Genomic DNA, 27,988 nt, shown 5'->3' on the forward strand with positions numbered 1-27,988 from the left:
ATTATTATCCACAGTACAGTAACAGTAATAATAATGTACTATTCATAATAATAATGATCATCATTACACATACATTATGCATAAAAACATACAATAGCAGTGTTAATAATAGGGGTGGAGAGGACATTACCATTAAAAGCATGATTTTTTAGAAAATAAAATAGTGAATTCTTGAAAATGCAAAATGAGTTGATAATTCGTATATTGTTGGGTAAAATGTTCCAGTCCGATGGAGCTTTAAATTTAAAAGCCCGTCTACTGAGTTCTTTATTTGTTTTAGGAACAAAGAAAAATGGTTGCTGGGTGTGTCTGAGAGGATATGGGAATGTGAATGGGATTAAATATTGTTTTAAATAAGGGGGACAGTTGAAATGAACACATTTAAAGATAGATTGAAGCCAATGGTAATGTCTGCTTGAGTTGAGTGGTAACCAGTTCAAAGATTCATACATGGAGCAGTGATGTGTTCGATATGGGCACCTTAAGATCTGCAGAGACTATTGGAGATAGAATTGAGGGGTTGAAGATGTGTTTCAAAAGTGTTCTGATAAACAATGTCAGCATAGTCCAGAATAGTTTAAAAGAAAGCAATGGGTCAATCCAGAGGCCAAGATATTTAAAGGAGGTAACTTGATCAAGTGGTGAGCCATCAATGAAAGAAATGATCAGATCTGAGACATCACTAAGCCCTGACCTGGTGCCAAACTACATGCGACATGATTTCTTTTTATTCAGGTTTAGTTTATTTGATGAGAACCATTTCTGAACTGAGGCAAACTGGTGTTGTAAAGTATTTTCTATAACAGATTTATTATCACTAGTTGTAAATATTATGGTGTCATCAGCATATAAATGTACTTGACAAACAGAGCAAATTTTTGGGAGGCCATGAATAAAAATGGAGAAGAGGAGTGGTCCTAAGGATGAGCCTTGAGGTACTCCCTTCAAGACAATTGAATAGTCAGAGTGATTTCCATTAAAATTTACACACTGTCGTCTGTTATGAAGGTATGAGTTGAACCAAAATAAACACCAATGGAAGACAGTTTATCAAGAAGTAGATGATGGTCAACAATGTCAGAAGCCTTAGTTAAATCAAGAAATATTGCACCGGTAAGTTTGCTGTTTTCAGAGGCAGTAAATACATCATTGGTGAACTTTAACAGAGCTGTAGTTGTTGAGAAACTGGGTCTGAAACCAGATTGGCATGGAGATAAAATATTATGGTCCGTAATATAGTGTGATAATTGATTAAAGTTTAATTTCTCGAAAATTTTAGCTATAGAATTGATGAATAGAATTGGATGGTAGTTATTGACATCATGTGGGTCTCCTCCCTTATGGAGTGGAGTAACAGTGGCACATTTCCAGGCAGAAGGGAGGGCAGATCAGAGTGGGTTGAGGGCAGATCAGAGGGGGTTGAGGGCAGATCAGAGGGGGTTGAGGGCAGATCAGAGGGGGTACATACGAATATTTGCTGCTAGCTTGATAAATTAATCTCAATGCCTTCTGGTCCAGGTCCACAGTCAACCTTCAGTTCATTAATTACACGTTGAACTTCAACAGGTGATATTTCATGAAAGGAAAAAGAACTATTCCTGGAAGAGTTACTAGAGGGAACACATGTAATAGATGGGTCAAACACATGGGAGCTACCTACAGTTGTAAAGTGCTGGTTAAAAATGTTTGAAATAACTAATGGGTCCTGAATAATGTTATTATTGAAACGAAGCTGGGTACTGGTGCTTTGGTTTGACTTGTTGAGGATATTATTCATATTTTTCCAGAACTGTTTTGGTTTATGCATATTTTCAGATAATTGATTTTTATAGAAGTCTGATTTGGCATTACGTGTTTTTGTCTTACATAAATTCCTTAATAATCTATATTTTTCCCAGTCAGCAGCATCCTTAGCTTCTCTGTAGCTCCTCCAGGCTCTATCCCTTTGTTTAAAAAGGTTAATCAGATCAGAACTGATCCAGGGTAAATGTTGACCTTTGACCTTAATTTCTCTCCATGGGGCATTTATTAAAGGTAATGCAAATGTGGACATCCAATGTTTTATTGATACTTATGCATGTGTTGTGTACATAATAATTTTCAGCATACTGGTATATAGACAAACAGCAGACAGATGTGAAGGACACCATGTGTTACCCGACTGCCTGGTATGTCCATTTATATTGAGGAGAGATCAGTTTTTGTACATTTAATGGAAACACTGCTATCATTAAGAGAGATTAATATGATCATTATAATAATAATAAAGCTGCAAATATCATTGATTTGATGAACACGTCTTTATTTTTTTTGAAACATTAAAATCAACAAGCAAGAAACATCATTACTGCAACATTTAAAGAGACAGAGGGAAAAAAAAGCAGAGTAGCAGAGATCAGAGTGAGAGCAGTAACATGTCCTTCTGTTTGAAATTGTTAGGGAGAGACTAAAAATGATTTCTGCTTAAAAGTGAAAAAAGTAAAACAAGTATTTGAGCTCACACATCTCTGTTATGTAGATAAACTCTGTCTAGACTTCTCAATGTCTCTTGAGCACTAACACTCCCGTCCTTTGATGCTTCTCTTTGGGCATTAGCGAGCAACAATCCCATTTCCCTTTCTGCCTTTGACATATAAGAAATTATATAAACGATGCATGCATAAGCGCCAATAACAAACTGGATGTCCAAATTTGTATTCCATTATTTCCATTTATTCCAATAGTGGCTTGACTGATTTAACCAAACTTGATTGACCTGCCTTTATAACACTATGGGCCTGATTTACTAAGATCCCAAATAAAGAGTACTAAATTGTGTTTGTAGTGTAACTGATTACACATTTGGTTAGTGTGCATTTTGCAGGTGATCTACTAAGAATAAACACACAAATGACAACAGGTGCAGACAGCAGTATTTAAATGAGGGTTTTGTGTCTTAATGGGGAGTTTGGATCAAAATGAAATTTGATTCCATGGAATTAGAGGTTCTAGTGGAGGTTAGCAGACATATTGAGTTACAGCAAAGAAACATTACCAAAAAAAATAAAAATGTTGTATGGAAGAATATTTGTGACAAAGTAAATGCTGTTAGCACAACCAAAAACTTTAACATGGGTGGAAACATCTGTTCTCTGTGTAGTCTGTCATTGTGCAACACCAGTCATCTGTACGCAGCATGCAACCGGTTCATGCCTGTCCTTCAAACATATTATTTACTGACACAGTTACCATCACCAAAATGACCCTCGGGTGTGGTAAATCACAATGCTTGTGCGAAATTAACATATTTGCATTTTCTCCCCCATGTATTTTGTAGATGAGGGAAACACCCAAATTGCATATTCATTATGGCAAACTACTAAATGGACAGCATGTATTATCTTACTAGTTAATAATAATTAAGTCTAGTTACCCATCATGTAAATATAATGATAATGAATGGACAGAATATCTCATCCCACTAGACAATTTTAAACTTTTAACCTCTAGTGTTGTTCCACAGAGGTACTAGCACTGCTGCAGACTCTTAGTTTTGTTAATCATTTATTGGATGATTAATTTCTTTATGAATTTTGGCTCCAATTATTGAGACAGAAGTTCAGATAAACAAGGAGAATATGTCACACTTGTCTCATGAAAGGTGATGTAAACCACTGAGCCATGTAACATATATTCACATCACTTCTCTTATCAATATGAAGTATGAAATCTTCATCAGTAAGATCTGATCATGTAATATAATAACAACTGATTCTTAAAATAATATGCACAGAAACAACTGATTGGATGAAAAAACCTTTATTGTTTCAATAAACCGTGAATTTCAGCATTTCACTGCAAGCAATAAAAATAAATGTGTTCTTGAAATATGAAAATCAAAAAGCAAGAAACATCATTACTGCAACATTTAAAGAGACAGAGGGAGAAAAAAGCAGAGTGGCAGAGATCAGAGTGAGAGCAGTAGCAGAGTAAAACCAGTAGCAGAGTCCCCGTGAGTCAGGTCAGGACTGGGAACACTGGTCTCTCCTCAGTGTCTCTGAGAGTGGAGTCTGGGAGCCCTGGGTGGCCTCACAGGTCACAGAGCCCACCTTCCCCCACTGGTCTGCAGTGAGCCTCAGGGTGCTGATCCACCTGTAGTGGCCGTCCTCCTGCAGCACCCCGGGGCTCCTGCTCTGCTCCCAGCTGCTGCTGCTGCTGCCGTCCACCTTCCAGGCCAGACTCCAGTCTGAGGGGTAGCCCTTGTTGGCCAGACACGTGAGCGTGGCCTTCCCCTGCTGCAGCTCCTGGCTGGAGGGGGGCAGCACCGTCAGGGTGGGGGCGACTCGACCCACTGGAGGAGGAGACAGAGAGACAACATGAAGAAAGTTCATACAAAGAGAAAATAAACTCCACCCTGTTGGTTGCAGCAGAGGAGGCTGCTGGTTCTGTTGCTCTTTCTCACATTGGATCAAACTGGTCTTGGCTGTTTCACTTCCCTCTCTGAGCTCAGTAACCATGGCAACAGACAGGCATCACTGATGAACCATGGCAACAGACAGGTTTCAGTACTAAAGATAAATAGTTTCAAACTGAAAACTCCTACTTTAGTTTCAGTAACACACTTAAACATCAGTGTTAAACCATTTCATGTTATGTATTACAGAAAGAATGAAACACTTTTACTTGAGCATGTGTGAGTTTGAAATGAGTTTTTTCTCCTCATTTCCACATTTATCAATACTGAACCATCAACACAGACAGACTGCACTACTGACTCATATTTGAAGTGCTGGAAAATGAATCCTTCTAAATAAGCATGTGTTTAAATGAGCTCAAGAGATATTATGGTATTCATTGTCTATAGTGAGAATAATAATGATCATTAAATTCATGAATCTGAGAGGAAGACTGAGTAAAACACATGAAATGTTTCCAGATAATAAGGACACAATTATGAGTCAAGTTATTGTCTTCAATAAGCAGCTGTACTTTTAAAGAACAATATAAATAATAAGAATGTAGAAACTGTCTGAATTATCATTTCTGTGTAACTAAAGACTTTTTTCATCTGATGTATTTTTATCTGTATTACAGTGAAGCCTGTAGTGATCACTGCACAAATATTACATTTATAAAACTACAATCCAAAATATTGAAGTAAAGCCTGAATTTATTGACTGAAAACATAATAAATGATGAATCTGAGATGATTTAGAAGTTAAATGTACTTACAGTTAACTTCCAGTCTGGTTCCTCCACCGAACGTGTACCACAGTGATACAAACTCATTGAGCCGTCGTACAAAAACCTCTCACTGTAGAGAGACACGGCTCTCTGACTTTGACACAAACAAACTCTACTAAAACAGTTCCTGCTTTAAAAAAACTATTTATTTTATATGATATCCAATTAAAAAGTGACACAACCTTTAACAGTTAATCACATGTTTACATATATATTGTTAAATTTGTCAGAAAGTAAAATTGATCCTTTAAATATTAAATTAAATCAGACAGAAGATGTACTGAAAGAAAATGTGTCTGCTGTCATCAAAGTAAATCTACATAAAATGATCAGTGACACATTATGAATCAATACTGTGATAAGTTGATTGATCCATTGATTAAACAGCATCATCAGAGTAATCCAAGTCCCTGTTGGAGTCAGTCAGAGCATTTCCATAGAGAGCCACTTTGCATCAGCAGCACCATGCTCCAGTGCTCTGGGAGAGTTTATAGTCCTGAGAGTTGAACACTGGATGACTGACGGCTGTCCTTCATGACAACAGAAGCCACAGAAATCCTCCTCATCAAAAACATGACTTTGATCTCCGTCCTCATCTGGACTCTCCTCTGCTGCTGCTTCACAGGTAAAGTCCAGAGAATCAAACTCCTCTCCTCTATGAACATCCGTCCCTCTGAAATGAAGCCCACAAAACCATGATGCTGCTTTATGTTTTTGTCTCTGTATCCTCAGAGTCCAGAGGCCAGATCACAGTGACTCAGACTGCAGCAGTGAGAGCTGATCTGAACGGATCTGCAACCATCAGCTGTAGGACCAGTCAGGATGCTTATTTTGCTGGCAGGACCCACTCTTTAGCCTGGTACCAACAGAAAGATGGAGAAACTCCTAAACTTCTCATTAAGTTTACTGACGAGCGACTATCAGGAATTTCAGATCGTTTTTCAGGCAATGGATCAAAATCTGACTTCACTCTGACCATCAGTGAAGTTAAGGCTGAAGATGCAGCAGTTTATTACTGTCAGAGTTATCATGAAATCAACAGTCAGACTGTGTTCACACAGTGAAAAAGCGTCGTACAAAAACATCCCTCAGTCAGACTGAACAGAAACTGAACTGACTGCTGCAGCTGGAAGCTACTGCAGAGACTGATACAGTTCACTGAACACACACACACACACACACACACACACACACACACACACACACACACACACACACACACGATAACATGATAGAAGTTGAATGAAATTTAGTTACATTGAATTAATCATAAAAACAGTGAAAACATGTATTTCATCATCAATTATATTTCAGTCATATGAAATGTGATGTGAAGTTTTACATTTTTAACATCAGGTTCTTTAAATCTTGAATGAAACTTGTGTATCAAAGTGTCTCCACAGCTCAGCAGGTGATTAACAGTTCTGTGTAGACTCTACCTGTTAGCTGTTCTAGCTGTGTTCACTTTCTCTCATATTCACTTTGTTATACAGAGCAGTAACAACGCTGCTGAAGACAAAGTTTGGACTGGCAGTAGTGGATCTGTTAGAGGAGGATAATATCATTGTTGCAGCATTAATGAAAAGTAAAAGATCCAGTGGAAGAGCAGATATTCAGTGAGACCACTGAACATGAGGAAGCAGCTGCACACTGATCAAAGCTCTTGTGGCGTCTCCAGTTTGTGAATCGCAGCTACATGAAGATTGTTGTTTGAAAGAATTGCACATTAGTGACTTTATGATCCTCTGAGCTCCAACAGGTGTAAATACAGACTCTCATACACAGAGGTATAAATCAGCCTTTTATTATTCATCAACACATCAATACAGCATTACACCAGTCAATCCCACAATCTGTCTTCTAGCTTCCTGTCTCTGCTCCTCCATCCACATGCTGTAATACAGAACAATACAGTACAGAGCAGGACAGAGAGGACACATGTGAAGAGCACACACTCACTGCTTCTGTTCAAATGTTCTCACTTCATCTTTCACTTTAACTTTTACATCTTTAAACATCATGAAAAAGTCCAGAGTGCCAAACATTTAACACATTTATTGACAAAATAACCAACAACTTCTAACAAAGACTGGACAAAAAGAAGGGAAGACACCCATACCAGTCCACAAAGGGATGGAGGATCTGGGCTGTCCTCTAATCTACTCATAGAAACTAAATGGACTACCAGACCCACCAAACACACAGAAAACTAACAAAGATAAGTAGAAGAGAGTGTGAGCCAAATGTCTCTCCCTCTATATCGGTCCTCCCTCAATCAGACTGGATCAGGACCTGGGAGAAAACACACAACATTATAAATGGAAATTCATGTTATACAAATCCCATCCAGCAGTGGGCAGTATGTAATAGTGACATGAAATTATAAAATCCCTCTGAACTTCTCTACGGATAAATTCAGTGTTTGAAGACTCATTTAACACAGTAACATGTGACAGCAGATATTAGTAAAACAATATGTTTGGACACATTATTTGATGAATAGATCTTTATCGTTTACAGCAAGCAACAAAAATAACACTTGAAAATGTGATGATTCTGTTAATCAGTCAGAGCATTTCCATAGAGAGCCACTTTGCATCAGCAGCACCATGCTCCAGTGCTCTGGGAGAGTTTATAGTCCTGAGAGTTGAACACTGGATGACTGACAGCTGTCCTTCATAACAACAGAAGCCACAGAAATCCTCCTCATCAAAAACATGACTTTGATCTCCGTCCTCATCTGGACTCTCCTCTGCTTCACTCAGGGTGAGGAAAATAATTTTTCTGTCCTGTGAAAATCATTTGGTGTGTAGCTGAGTTTCACCTCACCATCTTATGTCCCGTGTTTCTTCTCTCTCCTCAGGGTCTGTTGGACAAAATGTTGTTGTGACTCAGCCAGCAGCCAAATCAGTGCAGCTCGGTCAAACTGCCTCTATTGACTGTAAAGTTAATAGACAAGTTGCTCAGTACTCTGGTCCACAATACTATCTGGCCTGGTACCAACAGAAAACTGGAGAAGCTCCTAAACTTCTGATCTACCGAACATCAGACAGATTTTCAGGAATCTCCTCCAAATTCACTGGAAGTGGAGCAGGGAATGGAGTTGGCTTCACTCTGACCATCAGTAGAGTTCAGGCTGAAGATGCAGCAGTTTATTACTGTCAGAGTTATCACAGTGGCCCAGTGTTCACACAGTGAAAAAGCGTCGTACAAAAACCTCCCTCAGTCAGACTGAACAGAAACTGAACTGACTGCTGCAGCTGGAAGCTACTGCAGAGACTGATACAGTTCACTGAACACACACACACATCTATCAGAGTCAGCTCCACTGATGTCCACACACACAACTAACTCACTATATATGAAACATGAATGTCAGAATATGAACAGTATGTGAGGGTTAAATAACAGAGTAATGAGAGTCTACATACAGTTAGGTGTGAGTGCACATATTCCATGTGATATACTGGCAGATATTGTCAACCTTTCTTTTCATGGATTGAACCCTGAAGTCCTAATTCTATTCTTTTGATATTCCATAAAGTTGTGTTTCTACTGTATGTTTAAATATGACATCAGGTGCTTTAACATCAACGCTCTACGTCAGCTCACATTCCCCCACAGATTTCCCTTCCTGTATGCTAACTGGCTGTCTATCTGATTTAAAACGCTGGACGCACGAAAACTTCCTCAAACTAAACTATAACAAAACAGAAGTACTTCTCATTGGCTGCAATTCCTCACTTCCCAAACTCTCCACTCTAACCACTGACAGTGTATCACTGAGCCTCGCACCAGTAGTTAGGAATCTTGGCCTACTCTTTGACCCAGCTCTCACCTTTGATACACATATTAAATCCCTCACCAAGACATCTTTCTTTCACCTCTGTAACATTGCACTCCTCCGCCAATTCCTATCCAACTCTGATGCTCAAACTCTGGTTCACACCTTCATCATGTCCCGTATTGATTATTGTAACTCCCTCTTCATTGTTCATCTTTAGCACTAACACTCCCGTCCTTTGATGCTTCTCTTTGGGCATTAGCGAGCAACAATCCCATCTCCCTTTCTGCCTTCGACATGTAAGAAATTATATAAACGATGCATGCATAAGCGCCAATAACAAACTGGATATCCAAATTTGCATTCCATTATTTTTAATAGTGGCTTGACTGATTTAACCAAACTTGATTAACCTGCCTTTATAACACTATGGGCCTGATTTACTAAGATCCCAAATAAAGAGTACTAAATTGTGTTTGTAGTGTATCTGATTGCACATTTAGTTAGTGTGCATTTTGGAGGTGATCTACTAAGAATAAACGCACAAATGACAACAGGTGCAGACAGCAGTATTTAAATGTAATTTTGTGTCTTAATGGAGAGTTTGGATCAAAATGAAATTTGATTCCATGGAATTAGAGGTTCTAGTGGAGGTTAGCAGACATATTGAGTTACAGCAAAGAAACATTACCATAAAAATAAAAATGCTGTATGGAAGAATATTTGTGAAGTAAATGCTGTTAGCACAACCAAAAATATTAACATGGGTGGAAACATCTGTTCTCTGTGTAGTCTGTCATTGAGCAACACCAGTCATCTGTACGCAGCATGCAACCGGTTAATGCCTGTCCTTCAAACATATTATTTACTGACACAGATACCATCACCAAAATGACCCTCGGGTGTGGTAAATCACAATGCGTCTGCTAAATTAACATATTTGCATTTTCTTCTCCTTGTATTTTACAGGCGAGGGTAAAACAACCAAATTGCATATTCATTATGGCAAACTACTAAATGGACAGCATGTATTATCTTACTAGTTTATTATCTAGTTAAGTCTAGTGACCCATCAGGTAAATATAATGATAATGAATGGACAGAATATCTCATCCCACTAGACAATTTTAAACTTTTAACCTCTAGTGTTGTTCCACAGAGGTGCTAGCACTGCTGCAGACTCTTAGTTTTGTTAATCGTTTATTGGATGATTCATTTCTTTATACATTTTGGCTCCAATTATTGAGACAGAAGTTCAGATAAACAAGGAGAAGATGTCACACTTGTGTAATGAAAGGTGAAACCACTGAGCCATGTAACATATATTCACATCACTTCTCTTATCAACATAAATTACAAAGGCTTCGTCAGTAAGATCTGATAATTTAATATAATAACTGATTCTTGAAATAATATGCACAGAAACAACTGATTGGATGAAAAAACCTTTATTGTTTCAATAAACCGTGAATTTCAGCATTTCACTGCAAGCAATAAAAATAAATGTATTCTTGAAAAATCAAAAAGCAAGAAACATCATTACTGCAACATTTAAAGAGACAGAGGGAGAAAAAAGCAGAGTAGCAGAGATCAGAGTGAGAGCAGTAGCAGAGTAAAACCAGTAGCAGAGTCCCAGTGAGTCAGGTCAGGACTGGGAACACTGGTCTCTCCTCAGTGTCTCTGAGAGTGGAGTCTGGGAGCCCTGGGTGGCCTCACAGGTCACAGAGCCCACCTTCCCCCACTGGTCTGCAGTGAGCCTCAGGGTGCTGCTCCAGCTGTAGTGGCCATCCGCCTGCAGCACCCCGGGGCTCCTGCTCTGCTCCCAGCTGCTGCTGCTGCTGCTGCTGCCGTCCACCTTCCAGGCCAGACTCCAGTCTGAGGGGAAGCCCTTGTTGGCCAGACACGTGAGCGTGACCTTCCCCTGCTGCAGCTCCTGGCTGGAGGGGGGAAGCACCGTCAGGGTGGGGGCGACTCGACCCACTGGAGGAGGAGACAGAGAGACAACATGAAGAAAGTTCATACAAAGAGAAAATAAACTCCACCCTGTTGGTTGCAGCAGAGGAGGCTGCTGGTTCTGTTGCTCTTTCTCACATTGGATCAAACTGGTCTTGGCTGTTTCACTTCCCTCTCTGAGCTCAGTAACCATGGCAACAGACAGGCATCACTGATGAACCATGGCAACAGACAGGTTTCAGTACTAAAGATAAAAAGTTTCAAACTGAAAACTCCTACTTTAGTTTCAGTAACACACTTAAACATCAGTGTTAAACCATTTCATGTTATGTATTACAGAAAGAATGAAACACTTTTACTTGAGCATGTGTGAGTTTGAAATGAGTTTTTTCTCCTCATTTACACATTTATCAATACTGAACCATCAACACAGACAGACTGCACTACTGACTCATATTTGAAGTGCTGGAAAATTAATCCTTCTAAATAAGCATGTGTTTAAATGACCTCAAGAGATATTATGGTATTCATTGTCTATAGTGAGAATAATAATGATCATTAAATTCATGAATCTGAGAGGAAGACTGAGTAAAACACATGAAATGTTTCCAGATAATAAGGACACAATTATGAGTCAAGTTATTGTCTTCAATAAGCAGCTGTACTTTTAAAGAACAATATAAATAATAAGAATGTAGAAACTGTCTGAATTATCATTTCTGTGTAACTAAAGACTTTTTTCATCTGATGTATTTTTATCTGTATTACAGTGAAGCCTGTAGTGATCACTGCACAAATATTACATTTATAAAACTACAATCCAAAATATTGAAGTAACGCCTGAATTTATTGACTGAAAACATAATAAATGATGAATCTGAGATGATTTAGAAGTTAAATGTACTTACAGTTAACTTCCAGTCTGGTTCCTCCACCGAACGTGTACCACAGTGATACAAACTCATTGAGCCGTCGTACAAAAACCTCTCACTGTAGAGAGACACGGCTCTCTGACTTTGACACAAACAAACTCTACTAAAACAGTTCCTGCTTTAAAAAAACTATTTATTTTATATGATATCCAATTAAAAAGTGCCACAATTTTTTAACAATTAATCACATGTTTACATATATATTGTTAAATTTGTCAGAAAGTAAAATTGATCCTTTAAATATTAAATTAAATCAGACAGAAGATGTACTGAAAGAAAATGTGTCTGCTGTCATCAAAGCAAATCTACATAAAATGATCAGTGACACATTATGAATCAATACTGTGATAAGTTGATTGATCCATTGATTAAACAGCATCATCAGAGTAATCCAAGTCCCTGTTGGAGTCAGTCAGAGCATTTCCATAGAGAGCCACTTTGCATCAGCAGCACCATGCTCCAGTGCTCTGGGAGAGTTTATAGTCCTGAGAGTTGAACACTGGATGACTGACAGCTGTCCTTCATGACAACAGAAGCCACAGAAATCCTCCTCATCAAAAACATGACTTTGATCTCCGTCCTCATCTGGACTCTCCTCTGCTGCTGCTTCACAGGTAAAGTCCAGAGAATCAAACTCCTCTCCTCTATGAACATCCGTCCCTCTGAAATGAAGCCCACAAAACCATGATGCTGCTTTATGTTTTTGTCTCTGTATCCTCAGAGTCCAGAGGCCAGATCACAGTGACTCAGCCTGCAGCAGTGACAGCTGATCTGAGAGGATCTGCAACCATCAACTGTAAGACCAGTCAGGATGTTTATAATGGATATTGGTCTAATAACAATCCCAGTTTAGCCTGGTACCAACAGAGAGATGGAGAAGCTCCTAAACTTCTCATTTACTATGCTACCACTCGAGAATCAGGGATTCCAGATCGTTTTTCAGGCAGTGGATCAAACTCTGACTTCACTCTGACCATCAGTGGAGTTCAGGCTGAAGATGCAGCAGTTTATTACTGTCAGAGTTATCATTATATCAACAGTCAGCGTGTGTTCACACAGTGAAAAAGCGTCGTACAAAAACCTCCCTCAGTCAGACTGAACAGAAACTGAACTGACTGCTGCAGCTGAAAGCTACTGCAGAGACTGATACAGTTCACTGAACACACACACACACACACACACACACACACACACACACACACACACACACACACACACACACACACACAGTTTATTTAATGAAGCAGCTTTCACATATCAAGGTGACAAAGTGCTTCACAGGAGTAAAACTGTTAAAGAAATCAGACCATGAAAATAGTAGAATATCAGATATAATGAAATAAACAACAATAAAACATAAGCAACAACATTCCTTAAAAACACACAAAATACAAACAGTAGAAAGCACAAGGTGAGACAAAGGCCAGTTTGAATAAATGAGTCTTCAGCTGCTTTTTAAAGGCATCAACAGAGACCACAGATGGTTTGTCTATAGGAAGAGCATTTCATCACTTCAAAGAGAGAGGAGAGAGAGGAAGAGGAGGAGAGAGAGGAGGAGGAGTAGAGAGGAAGAGAGAGAGGAAGAGGAGAGAGAGGAAGGAGAGGAGAGAGAAGCACATTGAAGGTCCGGGACTGGAATCTGTCATCCGGACGTCTACAGGCCCAGATTACCTGTGAGACCAGAAAGCACAGACAACTCCGGGGAAGAAGTTTAGCTTATTGATGCATTAATAGAACATGAATGTTAATGGATATAGATGGATGGATAGAGAGAGAGAGAGGGAGGAGGAGAGAGGAGCCCAGTGCATTATGGGAGTCCCCCGGCAGTCTAAGCCTATAGCAGCATAAACTAGGAGCTGGAACCGGCCCCAACTATAAGCTTTATCACAAAGGAAAGTTTTAAGTCTACTCTTAAATGTAGAGAGGGTGTCTTCCCCCCTGGAACCAATCTAGGAGATGGTTGCACAGGAGAGGAACCTGATAGCTGAAGACTCTGCCTCCTGTTCTACTTTTAGAGATACTAGGAACAACAAGTAGGACTGCATGCTGGGAGCGCAGGTTCTATGAGATCTTTAACCCTTAAATGGTCTTCGTTTTTTTGTTACAAATGTCTGGTGGACCCATTGCATTTTGGGGCTTTTAATTCAACATAATCAAACCTGTTTTTGTTAAAATACTCAGCAGATCTTTTTTTTTTAAAGTATTTTTTTGGGGCTTTTTTGCCTTTAATGTACAGGACAGTGGAGATAGACAGGGAACAGGAGGCAGAGAGAGGGGGAATGACACGCAGGATAAGACCGCTCGGCTCGGGATTCGAACCTGGGTCACCTGCAACGAGGACTGTAGCCTGAACACATGGGGTGGGTGCGCTACCCGCTGAGCTATGCTCAACCCCAGCAGATCTTTACTTCATCCCAATTACAAGTAATATAAAGAACGCATATGTTAAATTTGTTCCCTTTACCTCTGGCAGGCTGGCTGCTCGTGGGCTGGTCCTGGCTTCTCGTGGGCTGGTCCTGGCCTCTTGCGGGCTGGCTCTGGGGCTGGCTGCTGAAGGGCTGGTCCTGAGGGGGGGTCATCAAAAATGTTTTCTGATTCATTTCTGATTTCTGAATCTTAATTTGAAAAAAAAATATTATTTGTATAATTTTTCTTAAGCTAAAAACTGAAAACGAGTCCCACAGACCTGAGTACCTTATAAGGGTTAAGATATGATGGAGCCTGATCATTAAGAGCTTTGAAAGTGAGGAGAAGGATTTTAAATTATATTCCAGATTGAAGATTTTGAACCTTCATCCTCCCTTCTTTCAGTCCTTACTATGATGAAGCAGCTTTAACATCGACACTCTCTCCTATCTTATGTGTGGAAAGAAGTTAATTGAAGATTTTATGAAATTAAAGTAAAATCTGGAGAAACAGATTGTCCTACAATCTAAATAAACAAATAATCCTGATTAAATGTATTTACTGGTATGAACTCCTTTATCCCACTTTCTCTCTCTCTCAACAGGAATTCAATTTAAAAACCTTCATTCAATATAGATTTCCTAAAAGTGTTGCTGACATGCTCATTTAGGGACATTTTTAAGATCATATATCATTCATACTCCATTATGTCTCCAATGATTTAAACAGTCAAAGCTTTTGGGAGGAAACAGCATGATATGTTGAGGACAGCTACAGTTGACTGACTCTGTGTGTTTGCATATCTGTCCTGCCTCTCTGCTCCCAGCCGTTAAGAGGCCAGTGTTGATCAGTGGCTGTCCAGACCTTTCAGAGCCACTGACACGCCGCCAGCACAATGATGATGTCACTGACTCTACTGCTGGGCACCCTGGGGCTCCTTGTTCAGGGTGAGACTCTCTGCTGAAAACTTGGCTTCAGGATGCAACCAGGTTCACCACCATGATGTTCTGCTGTGATGGAGAAACACTGAAACAAGCAGCATTGACCTTCTTCCATCTATTCTCCATGTTAACGAAATGATGCTCTTCTGTTTTCATGTTGATCATCTTTCTCCAAGCTGGATTTGTCTCAATAAGCCTTCTCCTCTTTTTCATGTTTTCCAGGTTCATCAGGACAAAAAATCCTGACTCAGTCTCCTGGATCTCAGTCTGCTGCTCCAGGAGAGACTGTCACCATCAGATGTAAAACCAGTTCAAGTGTTGGTAACAACCTCCACTGGTACCTTCAGAAAACTGGAGAAGCTCCTAAACTCCTGATTTATGTAGCTACATCCCGTCAGTCTGGAGTTTCAGATCGTTTTAGTGGAAGTGGATACAACTATGACTTCACTCTGACCATCAGTAGAGTTCAGGCTGAAGATTCAGGAGTTTACTACTGTCAGCAGGGTAACAGCTTCCCGTTCACACAGTGATACAACGTCGTACAAAAACCTCCCTCAGCTGGAGAGGAACTGATCTCACTCAACAGCTGCACTCAGACCAAAACAACAGAGGTTTGACATAAAAGACATCACTTATTACAGCAATAACTCTATAATTATACTTTTAGTTATTAAAGTAAGTATAATTTTAAGATTATTTTGTTAATTTCAAATTTGTATGAATGGATAACCACCATATCATACCATTATTATCCACAGTACAGTAACAGTAATAATAATGTACTATGAATAATAATAATAATAATAATGATCATCATTACACATACATTATGCATAAAAACATACAATAGCAATGTTAGTAATAGGGGTGAAGAGGACATTACCATTAAAAGCAATTGCATGATTTTTTGAGAAAATGAAATAGTGAATTCTTGAAAATGCAAAATGAGTTGATAATTCGTATATTGTTGGGTAAAATGTTCCAGTCCGATGGAGCTTTAAATTTAAAAGCCCATCTACTGAGTTCTTTATTTGTTTTAAGAACAAAGAAAAATGGTTGCTGGGTGTGTCTGAGAGGATATGGGGATGTGAATGAGATTAAATATTGGTTTAAATAAGGGGGACAGTTGAAATGAATACATTTAAAGATAAATTGAAGCCAATGGTAATGTCTTCTTGAGATGAGTGGTAACCAGTTCAAAGATTCATACATGGAGCAGTGATGTGTTCGATATGGGCACCTTAAGATAAATCTGCAGAGACTATTGGAGATAGAATTGAGGGGTTGAAGATGTGTTTCAAAAGTGTTCTGATAAACAATGTCAGCATAGTCCAGAATAGTTTAAAAGAAAGCAATGAGTCAATCCAGAGGCCAAGATATTTAAAGGAGGTAACTTGATCAAGTGGTGAGCCATCAATGAAAGAAATGATCAGATCTGAGACATCACTAAGCCCTGACCTGGTGCCAAACAACATGCTACATGATTTCTTTTTATTCAGGATTAGTTTATTTGATGAGAACCATTTCTGAACTGAGGCAAACTGGTGTTGTAAAGTATTTTCTGTAACAGATTTATTATCACTAGTTGTAAATATCATGGTGTCATCAGCTTATAAATGTACTTGACAAACAGAGCACATTTTTGGAAGGTCATTAATATAAATGGAGAAGAGGAGTGGTCCTAAGGATGAGCCTTGAGGTACTCCCTTCAATTGAATAGTCAGAGTGATTTCCATTCAAATTTACACACTGTCATCTGTTATGAAGGTATGAGTTGAACCAAAATAAACACCAATGGAATACAGTTTATCAAGAAGTAGATAATGGTCAACAATGTCAAAAGCCTTAGTTAAATCAAGAAATATTGCACCGGTAAGTTTGCTGTTTTCAGAGGCAGTAAATACATCATTGGTGAACTTTAGCTGTAGTTGTTGAGAAACTGGGTCTGAAACCAGATTGGCATGGAGATAAAATATTATGGTCCGTAATATAGTGTGATAATTGATTAAAGATTAATTTCTCGAAAATGTTAGCTATAGAATTGATGATAGAAATTGGATGGTAGTTATTGACATCATGTGGGTCTCCTCCCTTATGGAGTGGAGTAACAGTGGCACATTTCCAGGCAGAAGGGAGGGCAGATCAGGGGGGGTTGAGGGCAGATCAGAGGGGGTTGAGGGCAGATCAGAGTGGGTTGAGGGCAGATCAGAGGGGGTTGAGGGCAGATCAGTGGGGGTTGAGGGCAGATCAGAGGGGGTTGAGGGCAGATCAGAGGGGGTTGAGGGCAGATCAGAGTGGGTTGAGGGCAGATCAGAGGGGGTTGAGGGCAGATCAGAGTGGGTTGAGGGCAGATCAGAGTGGGTTGAGGGCAGATCAGAGGGGGTACATAAGAATAATTGCTGCTAGCTTGATAAATTTAATCTCAATGCCTTCTGGTCCAGGTCCACAGTCAACCTTTAGTTCATTAATTACACGTTGAACTTCAACAGGTGATATTTCACGAGAGGAAAAAGAACTATTACTGGAAGAGTTACTAGAGGGAACACATGTAATAGATGGGTCAAACACATGGGAGCTACCTACAGTTGTAAAGTGCTGGTTAAAAATGTTTGAAATAACTAATGGGTCCTGAATAATGTTATTATTGAAACGAAGCTGGGTACTGGTGCTTTGGTTTGACTTGTTGAGGATATCATTCATATTTTTCCAGAACTGTTTTGGTTTATGTATATTTTCAGATAATTGATTTTTATAGAAGTCTGATTTGGCATTACGTGTTTTTGTCTTACATAAATTCCTTAGTAATCTATATTTTTCCCAGTCAGCAGTATCCTTAGCTTCTCTGTAGCTCCTGCAGGCTTTATCCCGTTGTTTAAAAAAGTTAATCACATCAGAACTGATCCAGGGTAAATGTTGACCTTTGACCTTAATTTCTTTCCATGGGGCATTTATTAAAAGTAATGCAAATGTGGACATCCAATGTTTTATTGATACTTATGCGTGTGTTGTGTACATAATTATTTTCAGCATACTGGTATATAGACAAACAGCAGACAGATGTGAAGGACACCATGTGTTACCCGACTGCCTGGTATGTCCATTTATATTGAGGAGAGATCAGTTTTTGTACATTTAATGGAAACACTGCCATCATTAAGAGAGATTAATATGATCATTATAATAATAATAAAGCTGCAAATATCATTGATTTGATGAACACGTCTTTATTTTGTTTGAAACATTAAAATCAACAAGCAAGAAACATCATTACTGCAACATTTAAAGAGACAGAGGGAGAAAAAAGCAGAGTAGCAGAGATCAGAGTGAGAGCAGTAGCAGAGTAAAACCAGTAGCAGAGTCCCAGTGAGTCAGGTCAGGACTGGGAACACTGGTCTCTCCTCAGTGTCTCTGAGAGTGGAGTCTGGGAGCCCTGGGTGGCCTCACAGGTCACAGAGCCCACCTTCCCCCACTGGTCTGCAGTGAGCCTCAGGGTGCTGCTCCAGCTGTAGCGGCCGTCCTCCTGCAGCACCCCGGGGCTCCTGCTCTGCTCCCAGCTGCTGCTGCTGCTGCTGCCGTCCACCTTCCAGGCCAGACTCCAGTCTGAGGGGAAGCCCTTGTTGGCCAGACACGTGAGCGTGGCCTTCCCCTGCTGCAGCTCCTGGCTGGAGGGGGGCAGCACCGTCAGGGTGGGACGGACATCACCTAGGAGACACCAATCACATTAGAGGACAGGGACCACACAGCTGTCAAACACCAGACACTTGGACACCTTTACTGTGTGAGAGTGGATTTTCCCCTTTAAGGAGTTTGTGTCAGATGTTTTTTCTGCTCCACCAGTCACTCACTCACACATTGTTTCACTTCCCTTTAAGAAACCTCTCATGCAGATCAGCACAGAAAGAATCATCGTACAGTTTGACCTGAAATATATCAAACTACACTGCAAATAAAACAACAAGATTTCATAACTTTCTCATCAAAATCATCACAAATGTTAACAAAGCATTACATTACAACACTCACTGGAAACATAACCAAACACAGAAGATGAACTGACCACCAGCTGATTTCAAACATCACTTAGCAAACTGTTCAAATGACTTCAAACTACATTTGAAACAATACAGAGATCAGAAATTTGGCACATTTTCAAACACCCATTGTTATCATCACTCTGCTTCATTTCATTTCAACAAATTATATTCCAATCAATGGTAAAAAACTGAATGTTAAAATGTAAAATGATTGTTAGAAAATCACTTTAAAATGCATCTAAATCTTCATCTTTTCTACATGTCAAGTTATTAAATGTCAGTATGACAGGAATGTGTAAAGAAAAGTTTAGTGAAGCTGCTCTGAGTTATCCTCCATGGTAAAGAAGGAGAAATACAACATCAATACTAAAAGTGCCTTTAATAAAAATGATATTTTTATCTACTGTAAGCATTCAAAAGCTTCATTCAAAACACTATTTTACAATATTGTATTTATCATTTGAGCAGAAACTTACTTCCAACATCCAGTCTGGTTCCTCCACCGAACGTGTACCACAGTGATACAAACTCATTGAGCCGTCGTACAAAAACCTCTCACTGTAGAGAGACACGGCTCTCTGACTTTGAACACTGAACTAAAACTACAAGCTCTAAAAATGTAACTTTACTGTTAAAGTTGTTAAATTAATGATTTATCGTCTAAATTAATGTTTTATTGTCTTTACAGCAAGTTTCTGAGTTTTAAATGTAAAAGTGGTCTTTGTCTCTAAGTGCAAATTATGTATAAAAAACAGTTTGACATGAAAGTGGACGCAAACAAACTGTCTAATATAAAGGAAAAAATAAAATAATCTGTTGAAATGATGAATATTTTAAACATTAGACTTACTTCCAACATCCAGTCTGGTTCCTCCACCAAAAGTCCACCACAGTGATACAAACTCATTGAGTCGTCGTACAAAAACCTCTCACTGTAGAGAGACACGGCTCTCTGACTTTGACACAAACAAACTCACTAAAATTAGACTCTTGTTTGGAACATTTTTAACATCATTTGACAACTGACAACAACACAGTGATACGCATTTCATATATATGTCATTTTATTTAAAATATGTTCATTTATATTGAATTCATATCAAGTGTTTGTGGTAATACATTTAAATAGAACAAATTACATTCTGCTGTCAATACACATGAATCCCAAACCACCTTAAAATGATCAGTGACACATTATGAATCAATACTGTGATAAGTTGATTGATCCATTGATTAAACAGCATCATCAGAGTAATCCAAGTCCCTGTTGGAGTCAGTCAGAGCATTTCCATAGAGAGCCACTTTGCATCAGCAGCACCATGCTCCAGTGCTCTGGGAGAGTTTATAGTCCTGAGAGTTGAACACTGGATGACTGACAGCTGTCCTTCATGACAACAGAAGCCACAGAAATCCTCCTCATCAAAAACATGACTTTGATCTCCGTCCTCATCTGGACTCTCCTCTGCTGCTGCTTCACAGGTAAAGTCCAGAGAATCAAACTCCTCTCCTCTATGAACATCCGTCCCTCTGAAATGAAGCCCACAAAACCATGATGCTGCTTTATGTTTTTGTCTCTGTATCCTCAGAGTCCAGAGGCCAGATCACAGTGACTCAGCCTGCAGCAGTGAGAGCTGATCTGAGAGGATCTGCAACCATCAGCTGTAAGACCAGTCAGGATGTTTATGTACTTTTTGGCTCCCACTATTTAGCCTGGTACCAACAGATAGATGGTGAAGCTCCTAAACTTCTCATTTATCGTGCTAACCGTCGAGCATCAGGGATTCCAGATCGTTTTTCAGGCAGTGGATCAAACTCTGACTTCACTCTGACCATCAGTGGAGTTCAGGCTGAAGATGCAGCAGTTTATTACTGTCAGAGTCTCCACTATCCCAACAGTCAGGATGTGTTCACACAGTGAAAAAGCGTCGTACAAAAACCTCCCTCAGTTAGACTGAACAGAAACTGAACTGACTGCTGCAGCTGGGAGCTACTGCAGAGACTGATACAGTTCACTGAACACACACACACACACACACACACACACACACACACACACACACACACACACACACACACACACACACACACACACACACAGATGATAACATGATGCAATGATTTAGTTACATTGAATTAATCATAAAATCAGTGAAAACATGTATTTCATCATTAATTATATTTCAATCATATGAAATGTGATGTGAAGTTTTACATTTTTAACATCAGGTTCTTTAAATCCTGAATGAAACTTGTGCATCAAAGTGTCTCCACAGCTCAGCAGATGATTGACAGTTCTGTGTAGACTCTACCTGTTAGCTGTTCTAGCTGTGTTCACTTTCTCTCATATTCACTTTGTTATACAGAGCAGTAACAACGCTGCTGAAGACAAAGTTTGGACTGGCAGTAGTGGATCTGTTAAAGGAGGATAATATCATTGTTGCAGCATTAATGAAAAGAAAAAGATCCAGTGGAAGAGCAGATATTCAGTGAGACCACTGAACATGAGGAAGCAGCTGCACACTGATCAAAGCTCTTGTGGCGTCTCCAGTTTGTGAATCGCAGCTACATGAAGATTATTGTTTGAAAGAATTGCACATTAGTGACTTTATGATCCTCTGAGCTCCAACAGATGTAAATACAGACTCTCAGACACAGAGGTATAAATCAGCCTTTTATTATTCATCAACACATCAATACAGCATTACACCAGTCAATCCCACAATCTGTCTACTAGCTTCCTGTCTCTGCTCCTCCTTCCACATGCTGTAATACAGAACAATACAGTACAGAGCAGGACAGAGAGGACACATGTGAAGAGCACACACTCACTGCTTCTGTTCAAATGTTCTCACTTCATCTTTCACTTTAACTTTTCCATCTTTAAATATCATGAAAAAGTCCAGAGTGCCAAACATTTAACACATTTATTAACAAAATAACCAACAACTTCTAACAAAAACTGGACAAAAAGAAGGGAAGACACCCAGACCAGTCCACAAAGGGATGGAGGATCTGGGCTGTCCTCTAATCTACTCATAGAAACTAAATGGACTACCAGACCCACCAAACACACAGAAAACTAACAAAGATAAGTAGAAGAGAGTGTGAGCCAAATGTCTCTCCCTCTATATCGGTCCTCCCTCAATCAGACTGGATCAGGACCTGGGAGAAAACACACAACATTATAAATGGAAATTCATGTTATACAAATCCCATCCAGCAGTGGGCAGTATGTAATAGTGATATGAAATTATAAAATCCCTCTGAACTTCTCTACGGATAAATTCAGTGTGTGAAGACTCATTTAACACAGTAACATGTGACAGCAGATATTAGTAAAACAATATGTTTGGACACATTATTTGATGAATAGATCTTTATCGTTTACAGCAAGCAACAAAAATAACACTTGAAAATGTGATGATTCTGTTAATCAGTCAGAGCATTTCCATAGAGAGCCACTTTGCATCAGCAGCACCATGCTCCAGTGCTCTGGGAGAGTTTATAGTCCTGAGAGTTGAACACTGGATGACTGACAGCTGTCCTTCATGACAACAGAAGCCACAGAAATCCTCCTCATCAAAAACATGACTTTGATCTCCGTCCTCATCTGGACTCTCCTCTGCTTCACTCAGGGTGAGGAAAATCATGTTTCTGTTCTGTGAAAATAATTTGGTGTGTAGCTGAGTTTCACCTCACCATCTTATGTCCCGTGTTTCTTCTCTCTCCTCAGGGTCTGTTGGACAAAATGTTGTTGTGACTCAGCCAGCAGCCAAATCAGTGCAGCTCGGTCAAACTGCCTCTATTGACTGTAAAGTTAATAGACAAGTTGATACATGCTGTTTGCCCACAAAATATATTCTGGCCTGGTACCAACAGAGAGATGGAGAAGCTCCTAAACTTCTCATTTATCATGCTACCTATCGAGAATCAGGGATTCCAGGTCGTTTTTCAGGCAGTGGATCAAACTCTGACTTCACTCTGACCATCAGTGGAGTTCAGGCTGAAGATGCAGCAGTTTATTACTGTCAGAGTTATCATTGGATCAACAGTCAGGCTGTGTTCACACAGTGAAAAAGCGTCGTACAAAAACCTCCCTCAGTCAGACTGAACAGAAACTGAACTGACTGCTGCAGCTGGAAGCTACTGCAGAGACTGATACAGTTCACTGAACACACACACACATCTATCAGAGTCAGCTCCACTGATGTCCACACACACAACTAACTCACTATATATGAAACATGAATGTCAGAATATGAACAGTATGTGAGGGTTAAATAACAGAGTAATGAGAGTCTACATACAGTTAGGTGTGAGTGCACATATTCCATGTGATATACTGGCAGATATTGTCAACCTTTCTTTTCATAGATTGAAACCTGAAGTCCTAATTCTATTCTTTTGATATTCCATAAAGTTGTGTTTCTACTGTATGTTTAAATATGACATCAGGTGCTTTAACATCAACGCTCTACGTCAGCTCACATTCCCCCACAGATTTCCCTTCCTGTATGCTAACTGGCTGTCTATCTGATTTAAAACGCTGGACGCACGAAAACTTCCTCAAACTAAACTATAACAAAACAGAAGTACTTCTCATTGGCTGCAATTCCTCACTTCCCAAACTCTCCACTCTAACCACTGACAGTGTATCACTGAGCCTTGCACCAGTAGTTGGGAATCTTGGCCTACTCTTTGACCCAGCTCTCACCTTTGATACACGTATTAAATCCCTCACCAAGACATCTTTCTTTCACCTCTGTAACATCCACTCCTCCGCCAATTCCTATCCAACTCTGATGCTCAAACTCTGGTTCACACCTTCATCATGTCCCGTATTGATTATTGTAACTCCCTCTTCATTGTTCATCTTTAGCACTAACACTCCCGTCCTTTGATGCTTCTCTTTGGGCATTAGCAAGCAACAATCCCATCTCCCGTTCTGCCTTCGACGTGTAAGAAATTATATAAACGATGCATGCATAAGCGCCAATAACAAACTGAATGTCCAAATTTGCATTCCATTATTTTTAATAGTGGCTTGACTGATTTAACCAAACTTGATTAACCTGCCTTTATAACACTATGGGCCTGATTTACTAAGATCCCAAATAAAGAGTACTAAATTGTGTTTGTAGTGTATCTGATTGCACATTTAGTTAGTGTGCATTTTGGAGGTGATCTACTAAGAATAAACGCACAAATGACAACAGGTGCAGACAGCAGTATTTAAATGTAATTTTGTGTCTTAATGGAGAGTTTGGATCAAAATGAAATTTGATTCCATGGAATTAGAGGTTCTAGTGGAGGTTAGCAGACATATTGAGTTACAGCAAAGAAACATTACCATAAAAATAAAAATGCTATATGGAAGAATATTAGTGACAAAGTAAATGCTGTTAGCACAACCAAAAATATTAACATGGGTGGAAACATCCGTTCGCTGTGTAGTCTGTCATTGTGCAACACCAGTCATCTGTACGCAGCATGCAATCAGTTAATGCCTGTCCTTCAAACATATTATTTACTGACACAGTTACCATCACCAAAATGACCCTCGGGTGTGGTAAATCACAATGCGTCTGCTAAATTAACATATTTGCATTTTCTTCTCCATGTATTTTGCAGACGAGGGTAAAACACCCAAATTGCATATTCATTATGGCAAACTACTAAATGGACAATATGTATTATCTTACTAGTTAATTATCTAGATAAGTCTAGTTACCCATCAGGTAAATATAATGATAATGAATGGACAGAATATCTCATCCCACTAGACAGTTTTAAACTTTTAACCTCTAGTGTTGTTCCACAGAGGTGCTAGCACTGCTGCAGACTCTTAATTTTGTTAATCTTTTATTGGATGATTAATTTCTTTGTACATTTTGGCTCCAATTATTGAGACAGAAGTTCAGATAAACAAGGAGAAGATGTCACACTTGTCTCATGAAAGGTGATGTAAACCACTGAGCCATGTAACATATATTCACATCACTTCTCTTATCAACATAAAGTATGAAGTCTTCATCAGTAAGATCTGATAATTTAATATAATAACTGATTGTTGAAATAATATGTACAGAAACAACTGATTGGATGAAAAAACCTTTATTGTTTCAATAAACCGTGAATTTCAGCATTTCACTGCAAGCAATAAAAATAAATGTATTCTTGAAATATGAAAATCAACAAGCAAGAAACATCATTACTGCAACATTTAAAGAGACAGAGGGAGAAAAAAGCAGAGTAGCAGAGATCAGAGTGAGAGCAGTAGCAGAGTAAAACCAGTAGCAGAGTCCCCGTGAGTCAGGTCAGGACTGGGAACACTGGTCTCTCCTCAGTGTCTCTGAGAGTGGAGTCTGGGAGCCCTGGGTGGCCTCACAGGTCACAGAGCCCACCTTCCCCCACTGGTCTACAGTGAGCCTCAGGGTGCTGTTCCAGCTGTAGTGGCCGTCCGCCTGCAGCACCCCGGGGCTCCTGCTCTGCTCCCAGCTGCTGCTGCTGCTGCTGCTGCCGTCCACCTTCCAGGCCAGACTCCAGTCTGAGGGGAAGCCCTTGTTGGCCAGACACGTGAGCGTGGCCTTCCCCTGCTGCAGCTCCTGGCTGGAGGGGGGCAGCACCGTCAGGGTGGGGGCGACTCGACCCACTGGAGGAGGAGACAGAGAGACAACATGAAGAAAGTTCATACAAAGAGAAAATAAACTCCACCCTGTTGGTTGCAGCAGAGGAGGCTGCTGGTTCTGTTGCTCTTTCTCACATTGGATCAAACTGGTCTTGGCTGTTTCACTTCCCTCTCTGAGCTCAGTAACCATGGCAACAGACAGTCATCACTGATGAACCATGGCAACAGACAGGTTTCAGTACTAAAGATAAAACGTTTCAAACTGAAAACTCCTACTTTAGTTTCAGTAACACACTTAAACATCAGTGTTAAACCATTTCATGTTATGTATTACAGAAAGAATGAAACACTTTTACTTGAGCATGTGTGAGTTTGAAATGAGTTTTTTCTCCTCATTTACACATTTATCAATACTGAACCATCAACACACACAGACTGCACTACTGACTCATATTTGAAGTGCTGGAAAATGAATCCTTCTAAATAAGCATGTGGTTAAATGAGCTCAAGAGATATTATGGTATTCATTGTCTATAGTGAGAATAATAATGATCATTAAATTCATGAATCTGAGAGGAAGACTGAGTAAAACACATGAAATGTTTCCAGATAATAAGGACACAATTATGAGTCAAGTTATTGTCTTCAATAAGCAGCTGTACTTTTAAAGAACAATATAAATAATAAGAATGTAGAAACTGTCTGAATTATCATTTCTGTGTAACTAAAGACTTTTTTCATCTGATGTATTTTTATCTGTATTACAGTGAAGCCTGTAGTGATCACTGCACAAATATTACATTTATAAAACTACAATCCAACATATTGAAGTAAAGCCTGAATTTATTGACTGAAAACATAATAAATGATGAATCTGAGATGATTTAGAAGTTAAATGTACTTACAGTTAACTTCCAGTCTGGTTCCTCCACCGAACGTGTACCACAGTGATACAAACTCATTGAGCCGTCGTACAAAAACCTCTCACTGTAGAGAGACACGGCTCTCTGACTTTGACACAAACAAACTCTACTAAAACAGTTCCTGCTTTAAAAAAAACTATTTATTTTATATGATATCCAATTTAAAAGTGACACAACCTTTAACAGTTAATCACATGTTTACATATATATTGTTAAATTTGTCAGAAAGTAAAATTGATTCTTTAAATATTAAATTAAATCAGACAGAAGATGTACTGAAAGAAAATGTGTCTGCTGTCATCAAAGTAAATCTACATAAAATGATCAGTGACACATTATGAATCAATACTGTGATAAGTTGATTGATCCATTGATTAAACAGCATCATCAGAGTAATCCAAGTCCCTGTTGGAGTCAGTCAGAGCATTTCCATAGAGAGCCACTTTGCATCAGCAGCACCACGTTCCAGTGCTCTGGGAGAGTTTATAGTCCTGAGAGTTGAACACTGGATGACTGACGGCTGTCCTTCATGACAACAGAAGCCACAGAAATCCTCCTCATCAAAAACATGACTTTGATCTCCGTCCTCATCTGGACTCTCCTCTGCTGCTGCTTCACAGGTAAAGTCCAGAGAATCAAACTCCTCTCCTCTATGAACATCCGTCCCTCTGAAATGAAGCCCACAAAACCATGATGCTGCTTTATGTTTTTGTCTCTGTATCCTCAGAGTCCAGAGGCCAGATCACAGTGACTCAGCCTGCAGCAGTGAGAGTTGATCTGAACGGATCTGCAACCATCAGCTGTAAGACCAGTCAGAGAGTTCACGTTGAGAGTTTTGATTTTTTTATCAGCTTCCCCGGTTTAGCCTGGTACCAACAGAGAGATGGAGAAACTCCTAAACGTCTCATTTACTGGGCTCACACTCGAGACACAGGGATTCCAGATCGTTTTTCAGGCACTGGATCAGGCTCTGACTTCACTCTGACCATCAGTGAAGTTCAGGCTGAAGATGCAGCAGTTTATTACTGTCAGAGTCATCATAAGATCAACAGTCAGAGTGTGTTCACACAGTGAAAAAGTGTCGTACAAAAACCTCCCTCAGTCAGACTGAACAGAAACTGAACTGACTGCTGCAGCTGGAAGCTACTGCAGAGACTGATACAG

General features: G+C 39.5%; 1 protein-coding gene and 3 gene segments (V, D, J or C); all 4 read left to right on the forward strand.

Annotated features, from left to right (window-relative positions):
- The window catches only part of LOC128374361 (immunoglobulin lambda-1 light chain-like), a 168,882-nt gene that overhangs the window by 81,328 nt on the left and 59,566 nt on the right, over window positions 1-27,988 (forward strand). The gene's annotated exons all lie outside the window — the stretch shown is intronic.
- Window positions 15,194-15,769, forward strand: LOC128374388 (immunoglobulin kappa variable 6D-21-like). The segment is given in 2 exon segments: window positions 15,194-15,245; window positions 15,462-15,769. Coding segments are annotated over 2 exon segments (360 nt in total).
- On the forward strand, window positions 20,659-21,191 carry LOC128374369 (Ig kappa chain V region 3381-like). The segment is given in 2 exon segments: window positions 20,659-20,752; window positions 20,860-21,191. Coding segments are annotated over 2 exon segments (423 nt in total).
- On the forward strand, window positions 22,821-23,347 carry LOC128374366 (immunoglobulin kappa variable 4-1-like). The segment is given in 2 exon segments: window positions 22,821-22,909; window positions 23,007-23,347. Coding segments are annotated over 2 exon segments (429 nt in total).

Source organism: Scomber japonicus, chromosome 15 (assembly GCF_027409825.1).
Source record: "Scomber japonicus isolate fScoJap1 chromosome 15, fScoJap1.pri, whole genome shotgun sequence".
Taxonomy (NCBI): domain Eukaryota; kingdom Metazoa; phylum Chordata; class Actinopteri; order Scombriformes; family Scombridae; genus Scomber; species Scomber japonicus.